The 24,642-nt window shown below is 40.8% G+C and overlaps 1 protein-coding gene across 1 annotated transcript in view; it reads right to left on the bottom strand.

The window, feature by feature from the left end:
* tln2a (talin 2a) overlaps nt 1-24,642 on the bottom strand; it is an 80,118-nt gene that overhangs the window by 30,300 nt on the left and 25,176 nt on the right. The window contains exons 3-17 of the mRNA XM_068596216.1: nt 12,948-13,119; nt 12,148-12,245; nt 10,680-10,809; nt 10,207-10,359; nt 9,379-9,521; nt 8,981-9,108; nt 8,666-8,729; nt 8,454-8,558; nt 6,160-6,315; nt 5,452-5,553; nt 4,947-5,023; nt 2,728-2,908; nt 2,338-2,451; nt 2,002-2,110; nt 1,107-1,315 (exon numbers count right to left, since the gene is read on the bottom strand). Of these exons, the coding sequence (XP_068452317.1) occupies nt 1,107-1,315; nt 2,002-2,110; nt 2,338-2,451; nt 2,728-2,908; nt 4,947-5,023; nt 5,452-5,553; nt 6,160-6,315; nt 8,454-8,558; nt 8,666-8,729; nt 8,981-9,108; nt 9,379-9,521; nt 10,207-10,359; nt 10,680-10,809; nt 12,148-12,245; nt 12,948-13,083 (1,905 nt within the window). The 5' untranslated portion in view covers nt 13,084-13,119. The remainder of the gene's footprint in view (nt 1-1,106; nt 1,316-2,001; nt 2,111-2,337; nt 2,452-2,727; nt 2,909-4,946; nt 5,024-5,451; nt 5,554-6,159; nt 6,316-8,453; nt 8,559-8,665; nt 8,730-8,980; nt 9,109-9,378; nt 9,522-10,206; nt 10,360-10,679; nt 10,810-12,147; nt 12,246-12,947; nt 13,120-24,642) is intronic.

Raw genomic sequence — 24,642 nt, 5'->3', positions numbered from 1 at the left:
CATGCACACACACAAATACACACACACACACACACACACACACACACACACACAGGAAACTAAATTTGGACGCCTGGTTGGAAATGGCGTCATCTCTCTTTTTGAGGTATGACTCCTGAGCAGCATGTAATGGGTTTCACTTTGCTGCAACTAAAACAACATGAATGCCATTTGAGTACTGCATACTGCACATCGCTTAACATGTTAGCTATTTAAAGACAAAGAAATATATCATATTGCATTAAGACATACTTGACTAACAAACAGCCCACATCTCTCCGCCTCACTAACCTGCAGGCTCCAAGTTCTCTTTCCAACTACTTGTATGCATAATGCAGCTGTGTGTGTAAAGCTCAGGGTTGACCAAACGCTCGACAGAACTGTGCATTATGCAGATTATTAGCCAACAACTGTACAGTACATTAACTTCTAAATATTACTGCCACAACAACAAACTCTTAATCGAGCTCAGTGAGAACATTACAGTCCAGCAAATCAAGCAGATGGAGGCTGCATCAAGCAAGTTTAGTTTCCATATAGGCAAAAAATGTCTGTCATTCAGCCTCAGTCTGAGGTCTTTATTTAGACCGACCTGAACAATTCAATTAGTCAAGCCGGCCAGCAGCTGAGGAAGATAATATGATTACAGTAGGCGTAGTTTGGAGGAGCAGGACAGACGCTGCATCTTTAAGAGGTGAGGCATTGTCTCAAAGTAGAGCTGCTATATGGCACATTTTATTCATGTTTTAGATTTTAGTAATTTGGATAGAAAAGACATCAAAACATAAAAATCTGTCATTTCAAGGAACACAGTAGTGAAAGCTTTGCTTGGCTAAAATCCAGAGTCAGACTTCACTTTCACACGTTATTCTCAATTTTGTTCTTCCTTTCCCACATATAAATGTCTCCATTAATGTCTCCCATTCTGTCTTCAGACAGTATTTGCCAGGTTGGAAAGGCAGAAAATCCTTCATGGCTGATTTTCAGAAGCACAATAAAGACACTAATGTAATAGTTTCATAACAGTAAACTGTATGGTACAAAAATAGAGTGACAATGTTTTGAAAAGACATCATTATCTCATGGTCCGGGGTTCCTTTGCTCACCTCTCCAGAAGCCGGCTCCACAGCTATGAGCAGGTCAGACACGGCCCCTGCGAGTGTCCTGGCAGCCCTCATCAGGTCATTACCTCCGCCCACGTCGTCCTCCATCAGTGCAGCCAGCAGCTTCACACCCTTTGACATTTCTGTCAGGTTTGAGGAGATGGTGGTGATGGCGCAGCCCACGGCGGTGTAGTCTGTGTTAGTCGGATCACCTGAGTACGTGGAGATAGGACGGATTAATAAGAGCCATCAAATAAATAGAGTCAGAGAGAAGTGGATAAAACAAAGCTTGTCCAAATTAAAGTATTTTTAAGATTCACAGACTGTTGCGTAACCAAGTGACAAATAGTGTGTCTTTAACTTAGATTAGAGACTGTCTAAACACATAAGTCCATTTTAGAAAAGGGAACTAAGCAGGAAAAGGATAGAACTTTGGGACAAATCATTCTAAAGCACATATCGAATAAAATAAATAAACAATCCACCAATTTCAACCTGGAATGGATCAGTACCAGAGCCAATAGGTACCTTCACTGGGCCCTATTAAACCAAACCACAGCAGGATATGGGATATCTATTAGAATTTATACTGGATCTACAATGATGTTAATGAACACCAGACACATGGAAAGGATCAGCTTGAAAGTCACTAATTGGCCAGATAATTTGAGCTCTGAAGAAAATAGCACCCCTAAAATGTACTTGTAAAACTGCGGGCACGTCTTAACACTTTCACTGGTTTCATTAAGCATTCCGAAAAGGCCTCAGGGCTAACAAATCCCACAAGCTATGCAGAGATATATGTGGCCCAGCATCAACACATTGACATTAAATATCCAGTGAATTGCGGTAAATACAATCTGTGTTAGCAGACGAACGTGACGCCAGTGCCACTGACCAGCAGTGAGGTTGACAACAGAGGCTGTTCCTGCAGTGATGGCGTCAACCTGGGAGTGGATCTCATGCTTTGACTCATCCATCTTGTTCTGGATCCACACCTTGGATGCCTAGGTGCACAGAAGGGAGACCAAACCAAAAGTCTATCATTTGCATTCATAAATTCACCTCAACATTGCTGTCAGTCTGCAGACAGAAGTATTATTCATCACTTTGCTTTTCCATCATGGCCGTTTCACTGAAAGCATGCATTGAAAGTGTTACAACACCATAGCGTGTGTATAAAGTACAAGTCCCTAGGATTTCTGTATGCAAATGTATGCGTCCTGTACAGTACCATATCTTGTCCCAGTGGCGGCAGATTGTCGACCTCCCCGAGGTCAATCTGGGCTTTCTGCACAGCCTGCATACTGGTGTTGATGGTTCCCATCAGAGCCTGTTGTGCTGAACTCTACACATACAGGAAGACAAAACAGGTTAATTTCTCACACAATGCAGCCTAGAGGGATTTTTCAAGGAGCTGTGCTGAGGAAAGATGATTGCCCCCTTGTGAATCTGTTTACATTAAATGTATCAGCCACGAAGAGAGAAAAAAGGACAATGCACCCGTTTAGTTGTGCCACCTAAGGCAAACTTGTTTGAGTGGCATAAACCTTTAAAAATGACTTCATATGTGAAAAAAACAACTCGGCAAACATCATACTGAGAGCCATTTTGCTGTTCTTACAAGAGGTGGCATGTGTCCACGGTGCATCTGACCCATTGTGATTTGCTGTTGAGCAGATGGCATGGTGCCCATGCTGAGTGACTCTGTGCCAATGGAGCCGGAGCGGATCACCCCTGGCAGTGCCACGGAGCCATGCTCCACCCGGCCCACACGATTAAACTGCTGCTGAAGGATGGTGGACCTGCAGGCACACAAACAGGTAGTTAGTGCAACATCTAACAATGTTAAGGGATAATCGCTCGTCTTTAAAAAAGCCATGTTTATTCATGATACTTAAGTTGTTTTCCCTACATTATTAAGCTTGTCCAAAGCAAATACTTTAACAATTGGCTTCAAATTGACTATTTATTAGTTTTGGTTACTGCTCTTGGTCTTTGTCGGGCAGTATGGAGAATCATAAATGTGTTTTAGTGAAAACAGGCCTACTTCTTATTTATGTCTATTTTCAGCTCAACATCACAGCCCTTAGTTCCACCGATATTCACTTTGCGCCGCCTCATTTGAATGACACTCAGCCGTTTGACCCTCTTCCCTCACCTTTTCACCATGCATGCTACGCTAAGGCACTGACATCCTTAACAAAGAGAAAAGCACAGAGGCTAAGGAACATACCATGTTGTATTCCACTAGCCCATATCATTTTTATTTCTTTAATATATACCAAAGCCAACAAACTATGAACAGAGCAACTACTTACTCCAGCAAGAACAAGAACAAAAAGAGGGGGAAAGTCAATAAACAGAACAAGAAAAAAAGAGTCTGTTTCTAGTGTTCATTGTGTGTGAGTGTGACCATGGGAGGGATTAAACACCAAGCAATGTGGTTGTGTTCGTTTGTGACAGTGGGCCACTAATACAAAGCAGACTGACGCGGCAGAGTCTTCCCACTGTGTACTTCTGAGAGACAAAGCTTTGTTCAGTTTGTCCTCATATCAGGCCTTCCAGAGTTTGACTTGCTATATGTTTGCAGTAGTAAAGATTTTTGCCTTTGGCCCTGCGCACAAGCCCCGATAAAAAAAGTAGAAAAAAAATACAATAACAATTGCAGCAAATGCTGTCCTAGTTTAAAGCAGGAAATCAATTGAGGCTGGACAGCAAACGGGGCTTCAGTTACACATTGAGAGTCCACTGTGGATAAATGAGCCAATACACATCTCATCAAGAAATGTTCAGAATGGGCCTTTGCTCATCCAGTGCTGCAAAATGTCCTCGCATCATGATTATCTTTCAAGATAAAGTCCAGCTGAGGACGCGCTCATGTGGTGAAATAACCTCCTGGAAGATGGATGTGTGGTCAAGGGCGGTGGGGGGAAGGAAACTGAAAAAGCACCCAGTCGAATATTGTGTTGTAATAGAATATGCCATAACTGTGCAATAATACGTTGAACTCATAGACAAACCCTTATCATACTTTAGTTTATACTGGACTATAAAACTATAGGAGAGAATGGGATCACATGTGGTCGACTGGAAGGATTAATCTATACAACCTAAATGTGAAAGAGGTCAAGCTCAAATCGTGGCACCGGCACCTTACAGAGGCATGTCCGCTTCCTACCTCAGACGCCGGGGCATCTGGCCAAAATGCCCCGGCATCCGAGAGCAGTTGCCACTGATTACGTAACGGCCCTTCCGGTTCCCACCTCAGATGCCGGGGCACTACGAGCAGTTGGCCCTAATTCCACTAATTGGTGGAATTGGACATGTCCTCTATGAGGTGCCGGTGCCACGACTTGAGTTTGCCCCTACTGCTAAATGTTGTTGTCCAGTAGCTTTTGTTTTCTTGCCATTTTCTTGCTTCTGTGAAGCTTTCTCTGTCCAAGAAGTAGCAGCTCTTTCTAGCTGTATTTAGGCACATGGTTGTTTTGAACTAAATGATAGCATTTGCATGCTAATATGCTTACAATAACACAGTCAAATGCTAATTTTTAGCAGTTATGTTTACCATGCCAGTAAAGTTAGCATGCGAATATTTGCAAGTTAACCATTAACACAATAAAGACAATTGTTAAAAGGAATGTATAAACTATACATTCCTGCAGGTCAAGAAGCAAAACATTGGAACAATGTTAGACTTCATTCCTTTGACAATTCAAATGTGTATGCCATATTAATGGCACTCCATCCACCAGTTGTTGAGTCAACAGACTCATATTCACTGCGGGAAAATATATATATAATTAGAAAATATAAACAATTACTTATTACTAATTTACATACTTTTTCGGAGAGACAGATTCCTCAAGCATGGTCGACTCCTCATCGCCTTCTAATCCAAAGCGGTCCTTGCTTTGCTTCTGCAGCAGAGAGAAAAGTAGACTAACGTTTAGTTTCAAAAGGGAGCTCACAATGATTTAAAAAACATAATCCCAAGGCTTAAATCTTATGATTTAGAGTGACATAAAAAAAAAATAGGCCTGGATTGGTTTCAGATTGACACATTTCATTTTATTTTTAGGTTTTGGATACACCCGATAAAAGTAATTATATGTTATATGAAATAAACCAGATGAAAGCAAAGCAGTGCGAAGCTTTTCACTTGTTATTCAAGTTGTGCTACCCGTTCGACAGGTGTACAGCGATATCTTTTCAGTATTTTGAAGAAATGCCCTGTATTTCTGTTTACTTAACTGCAACTGTACAGCACAGAAGCCTGAACACATCAACAGAGCCGAGACTTCATTGATTCATTATGACTCAGTATCTCCAGAGATAAATGTCTCACCTTTTTGAGGATGATGTCAATGTAACCGGCAATGAGCTGAGAGATCTGTTCCCCCTCAGTGGTCTGCACCGAGTAATAGCTCTCCTGGTACTCCCCAAAGTCCTGCACGCACACACGCACATGCACACACACACACACACACAAGGACTTTTTAAGTAGAAATCTGTACACCTTTTATGGGCCGACTTAAACGATAAATCAATGTGGTGAGCCCATCTCATTCACGACAGGTCAAACTCTATGTGAACAACAAATGAAAAACATTGTGACTCCCAATGTCACAAAAACACAGTGTTGAATTAACAGCAACCAGTGTGTGTCTGTGTGTGTCTGTGTGTGTGTGTGTGTGTGTGTCATTACGAAATGGCTATTGACAGGCAAGACAAAAGAGTCTGTTCAATAACTGAAGTGCGGGAGAGAAGGAAAGGACAGGCAGACTGAACACGATAGTGATTGTTTTATGGCCACTGCAGTGAACAGTTGGGTTTACTGTGAGCCTAGCCTCCTTATTTACTACAAGGGATTCATGCTCGGTGTGGACAGAATGAATAAAAGATAAAACAGCCGAGAGAACAAAGCCAGCAGTACTGAGACCTTGTGGAAAAAATATGGTGAAGAAAAATGTAGAAGTCAGTGATGAATCAATGAGTACGAGACTGGATCAGCGTGCAGTGAGATGTTGTAGGTTTGTTTGTATGCATGTCTTACCAGGGTGAAGCTCTTGGGTGACGCTGCCCACCTCTTCACAGTGGTGAGTGGCCACTCCTGAACCACATCTTTGGTCTTCTCCTCCACCCTCAACACAGACTCTTTGGTGACCCCAAGGAGCCGTGGCACCAGCTTGTTCTTACTCTTCATCTTTTCCTAAAAATAAAAAAAAAACACTATTTCATTCAACCATTCCAAATTTTTAAAAACATTTAGCACTTCAGGAAATCAACACGGACAATAAAACTAAAACTTAACATTTACTCCATGTAGATGAAGTAGACCTTATTTATTTTTTCCTCACATTCATTTAAAAAGACATTTTTAGCTTTCACAAACTTCTAAGCCATAGTTTGCGTTTAATTACACATAACATTTTGGATGTCTGTTTTTAATAATTTTAACAATCATTAACGCCCCCCCCCCCCCCCCTCCACACACACACACACACAGAGCCCTTATACTGTAACACTGCACTAGTTGTAGGACTGTATTTATCCACCATAGTGTTCTTGTATCACTATGGACTGCCGGCGACCATGCAGTGCTCCCCCTTACATCTACATGCTTCAACTGTCAGGTTGTCTTATCTCATCTGTATTTACAACTATAACATAGGATTTTCATTGTTTGATGTCTGCAGGACACTTGTGGAAAATACTTCCATCATTGGGCAATGTTGCATAAATAAAAAGGTAGAATTAATCACACTAACAAGACACCAATACTCAGGATGCGAACAAACCATTTATAAAATGTCACTTCTCTTCCTTTTAGCAAACAACTCATTTCCATATTCCCAGGCCTGCTGAGGGTATTACTTGAATAAAAAGGCATTTATAGAAAAAGGACAGATTAACAGTTCAAGCGACAGAATTTAAATTCATAAGCTTGCAGCTTGAAAATCTAATTCTGCTGTCAGACTGATCTGCCAAGATGGGTATTCATCTGTCTAACCAGTTACAAAAAAAAACAAAACTTTTCCCCACTTAGTAATTAAAGCATTATGTCTTAATCATGCCTTTATCTGCCTGTCAAAAACCCTCAACCTCCCCCTGTATTCACTAAGCCTCTAATGTCATACTTCAGTCGCTCTCCGAGCCGGCAGAACAGCTGACTTATTTTGCTTTCTCTTGCATGGAAAGAGAAAGTGTTTCTCCAGGAGCTGCAGTCGGTGAGCAGATGGACAGACTGTGATGGGCTGTGACGTGAGGGCAAAGAGGTGAGTTGTGTAAAAGTCCTGGGAGGGCCTGTAAACCCTCTGGGGCCTCCGAGGGTTATGAGTTCGGGACTATGGGCTGCATTTTTTTCCAGGGTTATTTTAAAGATGTTTCTGCTCCACTGGATTACACTCAAGAATGAAGGAAACGACAAAGGTGCGCAGATAAGATGTCAAACTGATCAGGAGGAACGCAGATCCAAGGGCAGGAGGTGGGACATGGTTCAGGATTTGTGAGTTTTACTCTTAATAGGAATAAAAAGCACATGTACAATGTGGACTGCAGGACTGTGGAATGTGTGAGCTTCAGCAAATGAGGATTCGGTGAGGTGAGGTCCAGCCAAATAGAAAGTTTGTGTGTTTTGTTTTTTTATACTTCATCTCTAACCTTTTCCCCTGGTGCTGAAAGGAAAAACCAGGAACTGTCTGGCAGAGAGTCAGTAACAGCAGTAGGAGTGACTTTTTCCCCCCGAGCAATTACCAGAAACAATCTCATTTTCTACGAGAGCTCAACAATGAAGTCAGAACAGGTGACAATGGGAAAGCAATGTATTGACACAGACAGGGAAGTTTCCCATGACCGAATGCAGGATGTCCTCTTGGTACAAATGATGTGAAGGGGTCAAAATAGCAATATAAAAACAATGGATATGACTTTGACTCATTGTAGAAAGGGTTGACAAATGTATTTGTCGATGAAAATATTTTCTCAATTCTCAAAAAACATTAGGTAAAATGACAATTGATATTTAAATGTTAATATGGCTCCCCATTGGTTTAGGTGACATGAGAAGCTTTGAAAGTTCTGGTGGACACAGACAATGTTCTCCACCTGCTGGATACTGCAGTCAACCTTTTTACCAAGTTGACAGCGAGCTCAAAGAACAGATTCCCCCACTCGAGATATGAAAGGCTCTGACTACAATAAACCAATTCCAAAACCGTTTCCCCTAAACAGGATCAAATTACTTCAGGCTAGAGGATCTTTTCAGTGAAAACAATCGCGCAGTGAAACTTTACTAAAATTGTGTATTTTTGTGAAGTTCTATAAATAAACACACATGTTAAAACTTACCTTGACCAGGAAGAACGAGACGCCATATGTCCTAAGAGACCGTGCCAGTTTGACATATTTCACTTTTGCTTCAATCTCTGTCATTTCTCCACAGTTTTTGTGGTCCTGCAGGTTGGAATTGACATGTATTCAGCATCTGAACAGCATGGTGCACAATTGTCAAATGTAAACCAAACAATATGTGCATTTTTTTATGAACAATATGACCACACCTGGAATATTTTCTTCTCGTTTCCTCTTTGCTTGATGTATTCTTTGGGTAGAAACTCCTTCAAGCTAGAATGCAAATGAAACACACAAGAATCAGATTCATTCATACAAAAAGCATGCACTCATTTTTTCTGCCTCAGCCTTAAAACTCATTAATTTCATAAACTCCTGAAACTGAACTCATAATATAAATACTAATGTTTCTATTGGGACTTTGGTGAAAGGTTGACTTACAATGGAGTGAAAAGATCTATTTTCTTAAAAATGCTAAATCATTCAGTATGGATAAATGTTATTTTCGTGAGATAGATGCTTACTCCAAGAACCCAGGTTTGTGTTTATGTTCTGTGTAAGGTCCAAACTGGATCTGGGCCTGAATGCCTCCAAACTCGCAAGCTTTGTCAAATGATACGGGGTGAGAACCGTTGAGGATGTCGTCTCGGGCCTGAAAGAAAAACAAAAGTAATCTTTCATTAATTGGGTGAGAGGTCAAACAAAATGAACTGAGAACTACTTATATTGTAGCTTTGAGTGAAGTATCTGTATCTGATTATTAAAAACTGTTTGCAAGAAGTACACATTTCTTTAATATCCAGGTTCTCTGTCACTGCCAATCGTGTCACCATTAGGTGATGATATGGATGGTACTGTATTCCTCCTGGTTTGCAGTTATCTTTCTCCTGTGGTGGTAAACATGTTAGCCTGAGGGTCAGACCTGCACATAAAGAAGATTGAGTTGGACGGGGTCTCGGGAGTCCACGTTCTGGTCGGAGTAGAAGAACTTGCGCCTGAGCAGGAGGGTCTCGGTCTCCTCCACCCCTTGTTCTCTGAACGTTCTGCTGTGGTCCAGCCAGTTCACTGACAAAATAAAACGCATCCATGGGGATTAGTTCATGAAACAAATCTAGTTATATATGATTTGGTTTCTCTCACATTAATCCAATCTACGTAGGTCCAGAGAAAAGAAAGGATTTAAAATCAAAGGGATAAGAGAAATCCCTGTATGTCCGGGTGTGAGTTATATAAGCGTGTGCGAGATCTGTGCGTCCTCAGCATTATCTTTATTATCTGGATTACATGGCTATCAACTCTGAGCTATTTCCATTAGTCCTCCATTTGCCTGGCTACTGAGTTTGCCCTGATGGCCAGCTCTATGAAAAGTCAAAGACGTGTCTAAACCACACACTGAACTGTCATGTTATGTGCGCTTGTGTAGGCTTTTCTGAACTGTGTCTGATGAGCAGAACACTAACACTATGCTCCAGTGGCACAAGTAAGCAATGACATATCTGTAGACTGAACAAAAGGAAAAGCTTGTAAAATGTGTATGGCTTATTTCATCATCATCATCAAGACAATTTAAAGAGCTTTACATAAACAAAAAAAAACCTTTTTCTTTGATCCTTTGCTAGTCTTCAAAAATGTTACTTAATTCTAATATCAAGCCATCAGAGCATGCAAACGAGTGTTGAACATAAACACTGAGGCAAAATAACTGGCATCACCTACACCACCAGGTCAAATGTAATTCCACTAAACTCACAGTCATCGTCTGTGTGCAATTTGGCTTTCAGCTTCTCCATTTTTCTCTCGTCTCTCAGCAGCGTCCTGTCTTTCTTCAGCGTACCCGTCCCCTCTTCCTTCTTCTCCTCCACCGTCTCTTGGATCAAAGAGTACTCTTCATAGTTTGTGATGCCTGGAATCAAAACAGGAACGAAAATCATCTACGATGTCCAGAAAATCCGGTTGGATACATGTTCAATTTAACAGGATTATTTTCTTCACACGTTTAGTATTTCTGTGTTTTACATTCAAGTCTGTCTGTGTTTTGCAAAAGCTCTTGTAAAACAAAAGTGATGTTCTCCTGTTAGAGCGATCAACCTGCAAGCCAAACAAGGTTAAGAGGACAGTGAATTCTAAATTTGATCTTCCCTAATAAACAGAAAGTAAGACTTGAAATCTATACAGCACACACCAAAAGCAAGGAGCAAGGGGACGGTAAAATAATCTACGTACCTATTCTACTGCATATAGTCACAAGCAGCTCTCCCACTGTTTTGGAGTCATCCACCATGATGGTTTTCACAGCCCCGTCCAACATTTTGATTTTCTGGGGCCTCTGCTTCTTCTTGTATTCAAGGATGTCCTGCGCATAGACAAAAAAGGTGCAGAGAAGAGAACCAAAATATAAGTGAGGAATTCAGGAATTTAATGTAAGAAAAAGAGGCAGAGGAAGTACCCGCTGAGAAAATGATCAAATGCATCCAAGTTGCGTGAAGAGAGGGGAGAATATAGGCCAGAAAACCTTATTTAACGGCTGACTATCACAGCTCGCTGCTCCCTTCCAATCACAACAATGAGGAGAGATTTGGTTCAGAATAATTGGTCACAGTCATGCCTTCTACCTGGGTAGCCTTTGGTGGATTTGAAGAAGAGAAACCATTTAGAGCTGCAAAACCAAACGCACAGATGTACCGAGAGGCAGGAATTACACGACAAACCGGAATCGCTCGGGCGTTTGGCAGCAGGGTTCCAAGACTGGCAAAGGATCTGCAGCCGGCTGGAGCGCTTCTTTAAAGTCACTTTTAAACAGCATCCTTTGATGTGCTCAATTCTTTTCTTGATTTCCAAATTTCCTCCTGTGCTTTTATTCTCTCATTCTGCTTTTGCTATTTTTGTACTGCTGATGCCTTGAATTATACTGTACACCGTGTTTGTTCCCACTCGTTATTGATGTATTAATGAAGTATTTTTTTTTATTTGATGATTTTTTTAATGATCTTTTCAAATAAAGAAAATCCCATCGTGCGATATCTCGGTTAGCAGTTGGCCATTAAAACATCTGCAATCTCGTAGGGAGGTTACTAAAACAACGACTACATACATGAGCTGCATATAAACTATTATAATAATTATTCATATTCAGTGCATCCCGTTTTTTGGGGACGGGTTTGTGATATCCCAAAAAATCCCAAACAGCACATGAAATAAGGACTAGTATTCCCTCATGATTTGCATGTATTTATTTTTTATTTTACATCCTTTATTAATCCCACAGTGGGGAAATTATTCTCTGCATTTTACCCATCCGTAGTCATTTTGGAGCAGTGGGCTGCTGTAAAGCGCCACGGAAGCAACCGGGGGTTCAGTGTCTCGCTCGCTGGATCAACATTCATTATTGTGATTCTCAGACAGATAGCGTGGATATTGTGTGTGTGTAGAGGATGTGCGCGTGTGTGTAGAGGATGTGCGCGTGTGCGTGTGCTGTTCCGGATGCTGAAATGCAGAAAAGGAGATTGAAAAACTTGTCTTCATGATGTAATTATATAGTACTTTACATCGCTAGAGTCAGTCTGTTTGTGTAAAGTTGTGAGCTTGTGTTGTTGCGAGCTTGTTTTGTTGTTGTCGTTGCCCCCAATCCCACTGCTGTTTTAATGCACATGCTTAAGCGTAACTGTTGCTTTAAACGGATGTATATATTTACCCCATTACGGAGCATGTAGTAGTCCAATGTCCTTCCAGACTCCAGCCAGATGCCTTTTCTGGGGTCTTCATCCGACAGAAAAAGACCATAGTCTGAAGCTGGAACAGTGAGGAGAAACATTAGCATTTTACAGACTGTGATGAAAGTTAGTCCTTATGGCAGGATCAGCAAAGGGGAACGATGATGCTGCCTGGTGGAATAGTAAAGTCGGACCCTACCACCTCCTTCTGATCACTTGTATCAGCGTTATAGAAGTAGTGAAAGATAGCACGCTTTGACCGATTGTGGTCCAACATGTGGCTTATCGGCAAAGTCCCATTACCACTTTTTCACAATGGTCGCCTAACTAGACAAAAGTATCAGTAGTCTGATCCCAGCATTAGTTTATCAGACAATAGTATTGCATTAATTATTAATATACACGTTTCCTCTTAACTGTAGTGCTTATATTTGGAGATTACGGTCAGATATGTCTGCCTTCTTTTCATTATATTGGGAATAAATGGACCTAACTTTGTGGTGCTCAAGATGGCAAAAATCAAATTTGAAAACCTCAACCGCAATGTCCCTTAAGAAATCATAACCCAGTTACTCAAGATACACCAAAGAGCTTGTCCTGAGCAGTTCCATGTAGGAACTGTTTTCTGTCCGCCAAAGTGGAAGTTCACATATTCAGATTTTTATCTTTGCCAACGCCTGCCTAATTATAGCTCAAAACACACTTAGTTCGGTAGCTTTCATTATTCCTTTTGCATCCCTTTTACAGTTTAAACCTCAGAGTGTCATTTAATTTTTCTCACCCTGTCCAGTCTGAGCCTCGGGGACCCTCTCTCTGATGATCCTACAGGCGTCATAGACGGCTGTGGAGGGTTCAAACTGCATCGTCTTCACTACATTGCACTGTCGAATGCAGATTTTCAGCGACAGCACCACCATTTTGGCAGGCGGTGTGGGCGGGGGCTGCAGCTACACCTGCAGAAAAGAAGGACAGAGGAGCAGAGGTTTATTGCAAGTCCAGGAGGTCCAAAACTTAAGTGATGCAACTACTTGACTGTGACGAATGAGCCAGATGTTGGGAGAGAATGACTTGCTGACGCATACACTTCACACTCCGATACACATTTCTCTTGCGAGAAGGATAATTGTGATTTTCAAATTTGAATATGCTGTACATTAATCCACTGTGGCCTCGCTGCTATGCTTGATAAAACGGGTAACATCTTTATTATTTTCCCCATTAGAAAAAGCAGAAACTAAAGCAGTATTCTCTGCACACATCTGCACGTTCTTGTAGTTTGCAGTAATGCCACACCCACACCCACACACACAGACCGTTCTCCTTTGCACGGCTACCCTTGTATAAACAATATAATTTCATGAATGTGAAGAAAGTGCTAATTTGTGCACAGTTAGGCCATTGTTATGCTTCATAAAACAAAAGAGCCGACAACAAATGTATCACTTTTTGAAACGGCCCATCTGGTCCCTGCTGGAGACAAAGACAAGACACTGAATATAGTGAGCAAGAGACTATTACAGTCGAATAAAGCAACGAATATACCCACAACAACTGGAACTGGAGAGGCAACTCTCCACAATCGTTTTCATATGAGACACACGAAAAAAACCACTTAATAAAACATCACACTTCTGAAATCTGTTTCATTTTCAGGGACCAAAATATTAAAAAAAAATAACCTGTATTTGAAAAGATGATGCTCATGCATGCAGGGGCAGCAAAGCAATTTCCAGCTTTCCATCTTCTCAAGTGAAAGTCCGTTTTGCTGTTAGAATACTCCACAAATAAAGTTAACCAAAAAAGTACAGTGAACAACACACCGTGGTAAAACAAAACAAAAAAATTGAAAACCACATCGGTTCATCATTACGTAATGTCCTTGTCTCAGTGCATTAAAAAAAATAATTGAAAACTATATTTAAAAAGGTTATAATCTCATATTTGTATGTTAATAACGTATAAAATGTTAATATGAAAAGATCCAACCATGTGACAGGGGTCACTCGTAGTAATGAACCCACAGATGATTATCAGATGAATCTGCACCAAATGGCAGACACGGCATACAGTGAGCAATAAGCTGGTGAACATAGAATTAGCATTTAGCAGCAACATTTAGTGGAGACCAAAAACAAAGCTTAAAGAGTTAGTATTGGACTAATATTCCCCTGGTGGCCATGAACACAACTCCAAATAAATGACAAGGTTTCTTTGTTGGTTGTTCTAAATAAGCAGCTGTTCACCAGTGGGGATTTGTCAATGCTGTGTTCACAACTCGTTTCTGTTGCCCCCAAGTGGCACAAAAAAACAAAAAAAAACGGTTTGAAAATAAAAATATGATTTGACAGCTGTAGTTCACAGAGATTAAATTCAGGAAGAAGAAGGAGAAAGCTTAACATCCCCAACAATGCACCTCCTGTCTGGAATAAATGGGAATACAAGGCCCCTCTGTGCCAGCGGGGTCGAAGGTGAGGGGTCAGCCCGGGCCACGGCTATAGTACAGAGGCGGGACATGGCAGGAGTACAGAGGCGGCCCCTCAGCTGCTCCGTTAGCTTCTGACCCTGACTCAGACATTCAGAATCTGGTTTTCACGCGAGATGTGTTCACATACAGAGGTGAAGGTGTTTGTCCGGCACACAATGGTGACACTCTAGTACGACATCATCTGAGATACAACATAAGTTGCCATGAGAGTTAATAACTGCCCTGATTGGTGCACGAGGTTTTAATGTAGCCTGTTAAATGGTCGGCGTTATTGCTTTGGGCTCAGTCTTAAAATCAGTCAACCACTTCCACAAACCTCCTGTTGATAGCAGTTGGACCACAGCCAAACACTTTCTTACAATCACTCACTGTCTGAGCACGATTGAATTTTGAGGAGAAACACCGTTCTCATACAGATATGACCCTTTATTTTAGACCAGCACACGAGTGAATTCAGTAAATAAGCCTCAGTGGTCTGGATTTTACCTTTGGCTCTGTATTGGTTTGCCTCTGCACAATAGACCAACCACAGAAATGATTAATTGCTGCCTTCTGCGTCAGCCTCTACACGACTTAAGAATGAGCAGACAAACAGCAGGAAGACGTAAAAAAGACGAGAAGAAGCAATGAGGATAGGACATGATCAAATATAATGAAATGGTTATCAGTGGAACCGTTAGCGGACTCAGCAGGACTTCAGAGTATGAACTGTTGAGGAAGCTGTAATTGTCTACATGTTTATGAATATTTGACTTGTTTCTAATTTCCCATCACATACTCTTCATCTTCCTTATTATCAATGGATTTGAGGGGTGCAAAAACAACATGGGTGCAGCTGACAATGCAGCTCCAACTTCTGCATACTGTAAATATGAGCATGTTGTTGACTGAGATGACATTGTTCACATTGAAAGTTCCATTTTTGTCACCCATTCAGAATCTTTTTAATGAGACAATAAACAGCACAATGACATGACCTGGCCATTTGCTGCCATATGGAGATAACATTCTTTTTCATGCTTTGCATTCAGTAGTTTGATTGCATAGTGAAAATGCATTTTGGATGACAGATTTTAATGCTTTTTTAAGAAAGAATATCATATTAAATGTTCAGTCTCAATATCCATACAGGTAGCTACTTTGACCACGAGCCCCGACTCTGTGCTCTTTAACCCAATAGGAGCAAACATGCATGCCGCACATTAGTGGGGATTAAAATTGACATGGCATAAGCACCATGTTTATAAAAGTCAAATTCATAGTTTTGTAAGTGTACAAAAAATACTTCATCAGCTAACACAAAATGCTTTTCAGCCTAAGCAGTAACACAAACATTGATTATGTCACACACCAGGATTTATCCTCCCTTAAACCAGGATGAGCCACGATGTAAATCATCTGTGAACTATTAATTTATTTCACTGCACACAAACACCACATTTGAAATAAGGACTGACGTATTCAGAAACAAACAGCGCTGAAAAACACTTTGTATGTGTTTGACATCACACTTTCCAAATTAGGAGCATGACACTCCAATAAAGCTAATTGAAACAAATGTGAGGGAAACCTCTCCTTCAACCTGCATCAAGACAAAGCAGAGTCTTCATCAAAGCCAGATTACCACTGAAGCATACCAACAAACATGTCATCTCCCCTGCAATGAGAAAGGATTTGCTAAGATCCAATGTGATTGTAAAGCTCCCAAAAGACTTGAGCACAACCAACTCTTTAGGCTGCTACCAAATCCAGTGTGGGAATATAGCTCCAGTGTGCAAACTGCTTTATTATTACTAAAATAGGGTAAGTACTGCTGTCTGTTCATAATCATGTAAGGACATAACACAATTTAGGTCCATGCATGATTATGAAAAGAAAGCTTTTTCTATTTAAAAGAAATGTATATTAAAAAAAAAAATCATTGATCGATATAGATAGAAACTTTTACGGATATGTATTAGGATACAGTCTCAGCACAATAAGCTTATCTATTTTTTTTTTTTTTTTTTTTTTTTAAAAGGATCTGTGCAAGATTCTTATATATTACAGTATTTTATTTTTCTTTAAAACGTGGATGTTGGCCCAAAATGCTTTCTATACAATAATTATTGAGAATTAATCTGGACCAAAGTGGTTAAAAATGTGGCATATTTGGAGTCATACTTAAATCCTATCATGAGGTAAATGTACAAATCTAAGCATTCACAGGGAGAATTAGGTTGGAAAGGTTTTAGATGTTATTAGACAAAGTAACCGTTCAATTATCTATATACATATTATTTCCTATGAATTCCTTTTTTTTTTACATTTGTTTTGGCATACTCTGGCGCTATCTAACGTTCCTGTGGAATTAACATCACTAGAATCTGGGGTAATAAATACAAAATCTTGTATCGTTTCGTCCACTTGTTTCTAAATTTACAACTGTGGCTGCACTTCTGGAAAGACTAAAGCAGATAATGAGTTATGAAATAGCTCAATTATCCAATTATTGGACTAGACAGCCTATTTCGGTCAGTTTAATTCCTAAAATTACAGATGCGGGAGCACATGACGTTTTAGCAGTAGACTTTTCGATTGAACACAGTAAGGAACAGAAAACAAGTGATAGGTGTTTCTACACGAGAACCAGCGGAGCAGCATTTTCAGAAATGAGTACAGCCGTGTAGTTTCAACTCCAGCAACCTGCTCCATCAGCCCTGACTCCATCTCTCTCCATCTGGATGCAGGCCCATCCGTTTGCCTGTATGCTTTATTTACCTGCCGGCTGTATCTGACTGCACAAACCATCTACCAAGGCGCTGTCAGTCTGCAGCTCTTTTCATCTACTTTACTTCCATACCTGCCAGCTTTGCTTTTTTACTATCTATTCTTATATTTATGTTGATTATGCTGATATTTTATCTGTATATATTGTCCTTTAATTTAAACATGTATAATGAAATATGCTATATCAATAAAATATCAATAAAATGGCCATCTATCAATGCCAAACAAGGGAGGAGAGGTTATATCATAAACCGCATCAATAGCCTTTTGCAGTCAGTTGATAAGAAAATCAATGCAATATTGAAGTCCAAAATTGAAAGGTTCAACAAACGGTAATCCTTTGAGGATAAGGACCCGCTGACCTTGCACACTGAACCACCAATGCATGGAAACACACACACACAAATACGCTGTGCACTCCCACTCTGTAATACATACGCACAAAGCATATCTCCCCCTCCTGACTTTAAAACCCAACCGCACCAGTTACACCTACACACCTTTGATTTACTGCAGGCTCACATAACAAAGAATATTCAACAGCAGCACTCCGCTGTAAGCAACATGTTTCATGTTGTCTACAGCACTGACAGCCAAAACTCATTCAGGCCCAATTAAATCATCGCAGACTGGGCTTTTGTTCAATAATTTACCGGGATTTTCAGGAATAAATACATTGCGCATGGAGTCCGGCCATCAAACAATATGTATATACACATTCATCACTTAGGCTACCTGGTGACAACTGAGCCATCTCCATGACAATGTAGCAAACGCCATGATAGTCACCAGAGCGTGACTTGTAATAACACTGATCCATAAACTTTTCATCTCGCGGCGTCATCTGGTCAAAATCCCTGTCTGTCCAATACTTTGATTCATGACTAAATATCTGATCATTAACAAAAATGAGCTTGCTAACGTGCAAAACTGAACATAATGAACATTATACCTACTAAACACCAGACAGACAGATGTCTGTGAGCATGGTTGCATCAGGACATTAGGACATCTCTGCACTACTGTGCCTAAGTAAAGTCTCACAGAGCTACTAGCATGGCTGTAGTCTTGCTAACCTCAACATATGTTGCTAACGGCGTACAGCTAGAAGTTTCCCGGAAGGTACTTGCACTTGTAAACTTCCATCTACACACCATGTATTCTGTGTGCGGCAGCGGGCAGCTGGCCGTGACCCTGTAATGTGACGGTTCGGCATAAATACGCAATTTGTTACAGCCCTAATAGCGATCATGGAAAGAGTTAGCTGCACTCAAGCCGCCAGGCCCTGAAGGTGCTTTTAGCCTTGTATCATATTGATCCCACAACAAAAGGCACACACTGAAGATGTACATCTACCTGCCAAAGACATTGTGGTGGTGAGGCCACGAGGAAATGTGATACAAAAGAGTGGCCTGGGGCAGAAGTACAGGACTCTGGAGGGGTCATTTTGGAAAAGGTCTGACAAACGGACAGAAAAATGGATTTCAATGGATTGAGAAATTTCCCCATCTTAAATGACAGTTTGACGGAACCTTACTTGAGCAGGTTAACAGGGCTCTCTGTAGTCTGTCAAGAATCTAAGGACCTAAAAAGACTATATTTTTGTTTCCAAGCAAATTTGAGGCTGGAGCTGAACTGTTGACAGATTTAAAACAATGTGAGCTGCTGGTATGCTTTGTGTTCAGCATTGTAGTTTTGGTAGATAGATGCAGTATAAATACAGACATCACATCAGAGGAGGACAGAGTCAGCACATGGAGAACTCCACAGATTGAAAAAAAAGGCCGTTACATTTTGCCCCTGTACAACCACAAAATTCAAATGAATTGGGCGAAAACAGCCAGCCTAAGAGTCAGACAGCGGCTCATGAGATGAAAGGAAAATGAGACGGAGCAGTGGAACATATAGCTATTGTTCAATAGATCAATGAGGCAGAGCAGCGCCTGCTGGGAATGCCCAGGCCCTATTACAGTAACATGGCCTCTAATCCAATAATAGAACAGCCCACAAGTGAAACAGGCCAATCCTAGAGGAGTTCTGGACCAGAGAACATATTAAATATTCGTCCAGAGCATGTCGGTTGCCTAGTTTCGACACCAGGCCCAAACTGGGCTAACACAGGCACCGTAATTAGTCCATCTGCTTTTTTTGGTTTCATGCTGATTAACTTTTCAGATTTTGTCTGCTGCAACATGCATATAGTGTCTACTCTGTAAATCACATTTCCTGTGTTCCCCTTTGACAAAAAAATGCAAAACCAAAATAGAGACATTTAAAAAAAACACTGACATTATTTTTGACTACACAAAAGGGATGAATAAATGTGAATGTTGTTAGACTTTAATTGAGCAACTTGTTGCCTCCAGGCTTGTGCCTTTTAATTTATGGTTAAAAGCATAATGTTCCTGACCTAAAGCAATGCCAACCTGGCCCTGCAATGGAATACGACAAGCACAGCACAATACAACACAACCTTTTCATATGACAGTGGCTTTCCCTCTGACGCCACGCATGGCTTCAAGAGATGCGGCGAGCACGACGGCTGATGGAAAGTCAATCGTGTGGTTTTCAAAAATACATCTGACTGTAGAGAAAACCCATTTCAAAAGCTATAACACATGATAGCGCTGGATGAAACATTTACTAAAAACTGATTCCTGGCTAACAAGTGCATGGAGGGTAATTTGCCCCCGAGCATGTTGCGTATTATGATCCATTTATTTTATATGCACTCCAACTGATCCATAAATGAACTGTGATGCACCACATTGTCAGGCTTCACTGTTACCATGTTGAGCGTAGTTGAGGTATTTGTATAAGAAGACCCAGTTTCAGCTAATGAAATTAAGACATACAAAATCATCACAATCAATCAGTGAGAGTTAAATAAATCTGTCCCATGCTTTAGTTTAGATAATTGACATACTTAAATGCGCCACTAGAAACCTTTCTGGACAAAGCAGTTTATTAATGTCGTGCATCCATTGTTGACCTCCACTTTGCTGCAGAAAGTGGAGCGAAAGTTGTTTATTATGTACTTTTGGTATTTTACACAGGCGTAAACAAAAGCAGGCATCTCATTCCTGCAATCCCAGATTTTGACGCCTGAAAAGACAACTGTTGCGTCTCAGGTTTAGATGGCTATCACACACACACACACACACAATGGAAATCAAACACCCCGCAACCACATTTACACACAAAAATAGGCACGCACACACTGAAGACAGAGCCCAGCTGGTCTCTCTTCTATACAAGGCAACTATTCAACACACAGAAGCCACTGTTTCAGATGATCAGTGGTAAAATGATGAGGAAAAATGTGGGGGAAATTAGCTAGTGATAGTCTTATGGCTTCAGAAGTGAAGACCGGTTACTAACCGCAGGTAAAGAAGCTGAAATGGACACGCGAATGTCAGCAGCTTACATTACAGACAAACAAAGTTTAATGGATTCCTTACAACTGTGTTCTTTTGTTGAAGTTCAGGTTACAATTATTAAAAAAAGTCACTATGCCCCAAACGTTTTAAGTACAGAGTATCGCTCTTATTAGAGCCCCATTCACAGCCGAAAGTGTGCTAACTAAACATCAATAATCAGTGTCGTCTCAGCTTCACAGACACACTCCCGTATACAGACAGGGTTGAAAGTTTTGACTTTCATTCCATGATTAATCTTTTCAAACTATTTTCCAGAGCAAACAATGTTTTCTTTATCATAACCTCTAAACTGCAAATAAACCAGATAAAAAATAAAAAAAAATCTCCCATCCATGCAAACATAGCATACGCAGTGTGAACAAAACATTATAGACTCTTTCTCTGACTACTCATCAAGCAGAAATGGAGCCGATCCAAAGCATACAGTCTTAGTCACACACAAGTGAGCCGGCACAGTTCAGAATGAGGTCATCCCCATCCAGCTGGCTGAAAGGGGCGGCGGTGGCCAGGAGTTGAAAAGAGTACACTGGGTAATTATTACTCCGCCTGATATTTAGGCTGATTGAATTTTAAAAGTCTTTGAGGTCTTTTAATAGTATATTACGCAGACAACGTAAAGGAGTTCATTTGGAAGTAAATGCATGCAAGGTTTTAAACTGAAATATTACTCCAATATTCATGATATGTTGATTCACTCTTTTACTATCAGAGTAAAACCTGCTGATCAGTCAAGAAATATTCCACCGCTTCAGCCAGCAGGTTTTCATAATTGCTCGCTGGAAGGAAGCAAGAGTGAGGGAGGGGCAGAGTGGAAAAAATGTCTAATAAATACAAATTGGATCTAATTCCTAAATTGGCATGAGGTCGGAGGGAATGAATGAAAAATGAAAAAATATAAAGATATTGAAGACAATAAAAACTACCTTCTTGTATCTACATTGTTTTCTACAGCATCGTACATGTTGAGAAAATTTAAGTAATACGTTGCACTTACATGCCAGAAGGAATAAAATATATACAAATCTTATACATAAATCCAAAAAAAAAAAAGTTGATTTGCTTCACACATGTACGCCAATGCACAGGGATACACAGACCTCTACCCCTCTACGTGAAGTGGAAGCTGGATGTGAGCAATAAGCCTGTTAGCATAATTATCCACCTGGTTGGTGGTGGTGTCAGGTGACTGACTGCATACCTCCTGAGTGACAGACATTGCATGTCTGCCTGTGTGTTTTTGCATGTGTATCTGAGAAAGAAAGAGAGAGAAAGCACTTGGCAAATGTTTCGGGCAGGCAGGTGATGCCTCTCTGTCGGCAGCAGCACCAACGCAGGTGTCGCATTTCATGCAGAGGAGAGGAAAGGCAACCAGCTGCCCAACACGCCCACAAATCCAACAGAGCTTGTTGGCAAAGCCTCATTTAACACATAATAGTCAGAGATCAGACATAACTTTTAACCGTGGTTGCCAGGCTGGCTAGTAAGCTTCAGCTTTTTGTTGCCAAAAGTAAAACTTCTATACTGTAAGTCAGTCACCTTATTATTTTGAGTCATTAGGATAATAAGTCAGCTTAATAATGAAAATGTGACAAGAATATAAACACAATTAATTGTTTGTGTTTAATCTGATACTTAAGGTAACTTGTCCACCCTCAATTTGCCTCTTTGTTGGACCTATTTTCATTGCGATACTAAAGTGGTTGCCAATTCCTCAAAGACGTTGCCAATAGCGTTGCATGTAATGTGGTCATTTATTGTTATTACCAGGCTGCTGTTTTTAATGAAAAAAAAGGTGAAAAACTTTTGTTCTTTTGAGCTCAGCACATCCTCCATACTATCTCAATTTTCAAAAGTGAAATTAAAGGGATGCACCTGATTTAAAGATTAGCCAGAGATGTTTGTAAGGTTCACTTAGACAGGACTTTAGCATCTATACCAATTTCACATAAACACCCCATAATCCTGAAGTTTCCTTGTGGCGTTGTTAAAGCAGTGGTAGCGACTAATACACAGTCACATATACTTAACAATAAAAAGAGGTGGGGCTTAAATGTGAACGCCAGGGTGGCCAATGGGTTTCTATAAGGGACAAGAGACAGTACTGCATCGTCAATAATGTACTGTTCAAGCGTGTTGGTAGGCAAAACCTTAAAATGCACATTATTGTCGATACAGTACTGCCTCTCGTCCCTTATTGCTTTTATAATACGGTTACCAGCAAGATTATAAATAGTAATAGTAGCTGCCTTTCAGCACAAAATAGTTGTAGCCACCACACGTTGTGTATCACATTTCAGTAGCCTAGAGAAAATAGTCCAATATGTGTGGCGGTTGCATAGCCTGCGTGTGGCGCCACACACACATATGCGCATCGGGCCTATAAAACTGACTACCTACTGACCAGGCCGGTTGAACGCAGGATGGAGGATTAAACTCAGCTACCGATGTAAAGAAGTGCTCTCGCTGCTTCTGTCCATCTTTTCTCCGTCATTTTTCCTCTGCGATGTTAAGAGAACTTGCCTCACGTCGGAAAATTACTGACGGTGATTATCTCTTACTGGAAAGCATCACGATGCTGTGATCAAACCCTTTTCATGCCTCATCTTAGTTTCCAGTTTTACGCACTCACTCGCTCGCCGCTCTCGAGTCTGCTCGCTCACAGCGTTATCTGCTCTCCTCTCCTGATTGTAAGCAGTATCAACGTGTGACTGTACAGCAGGAACAGGGACCACAAACACATTATTCGCTGCTCACATTCTCATCGCAAGCAATTCCCCTCCGAAATAACAAAGTTTACACAAAACATGTGTAAGCCATTATATTGTGTATGTAAACAGCTGGGGCTTTTATCATGGAGGGGAAACCAGAAAGAGAGCAGAGGAGGATTTGTTCGAGTGAAAAGGGAGACATGAATATAGTGGATGCCGTCTTGTCTTAGCTAACGGAGCAGCCGCGTGTTGTTAATTTTTTATTGTTATTCAAGTATAGGCGCAAGTCAAATCTTCGGCTACACATGTTTAGTAAGTGTCAAGCTTGTAATGACAACTAACAGTCGCGCAATTTAAATCCACCTGTTATTTTGAGTGCGCTGTGATATGGAATGCTCTGGTAAAAAAACAGGTTGTACGGTACTTTCTGGCTAAATAAACTACATCCTGTGACTCCCTCTCAACCAATCAGAATGCTTGATTGGATCTACCCGTATTATAATGGACATTAAGGCCTGATTTATTTGGCAGTGATGCAGTTGGGATTACACAACCCTCTCAATGAGACGGCCCACCTGCCTGAAAAAAAAACAACTGATTAACTGCGATGGTGCCAGACAGCTGCTGTGGAGATGGCCTCGGTTAATGGCCAACCACGAGGCATGATCGCTGCTTACCAGTAAAAAGGTCCACCAGTGGAAGGAATGCTCGGATGGTGTGGAAGACTCAGAGTGTGAGATGTGGTCAAGAACTAGTCATGCTCCAGGCTCGGTAAGAGACACCGAGACCAGTTAAATGATCCAACAGCAAGTTAACTGCATGATTCGTCACATCGCAGGACCGAGGCTGACTTCTCATGCAATCATTGATATTTCACACAGAGTATCTTCACTAAATAATTTTTGTGGAAGGTAAAACAGAGTGAACTTTTTTCTTATGATTAATTAACGGTTGTCTCCATTCCTTATCTGACATTTGGCCCAAAACGCTGTAAATCACTCACTTCCTATGAGCTTCAAAGGGAATGTATAATGATGCTTAGCAGGTAAGTTTTATTACAAACCTGCCTGTTCT

Source organism: Clinocottus analis, unplaced genomic scaffold, assembly GCF_023055335.1.
Source record: "Clinocottus analis isolate CAN_PGR_092001 unplaced genomic scaffold, fCliAna1.0.p SCAF_1, whole genome shotgun sequence".
Classification (NCBI taxonomy): domain Eukaryota; kingdom Metazoa; phylum Chordata; class Actinopteri; order Perciformes; family Cottidae; genus Clinocottus; species Clinocottus analis.
The sequence above is the reverse complement of the archived record's forward strand: the minus strand, read 5'-3'. Positions and strand labels throughout refer to the sequence as shown.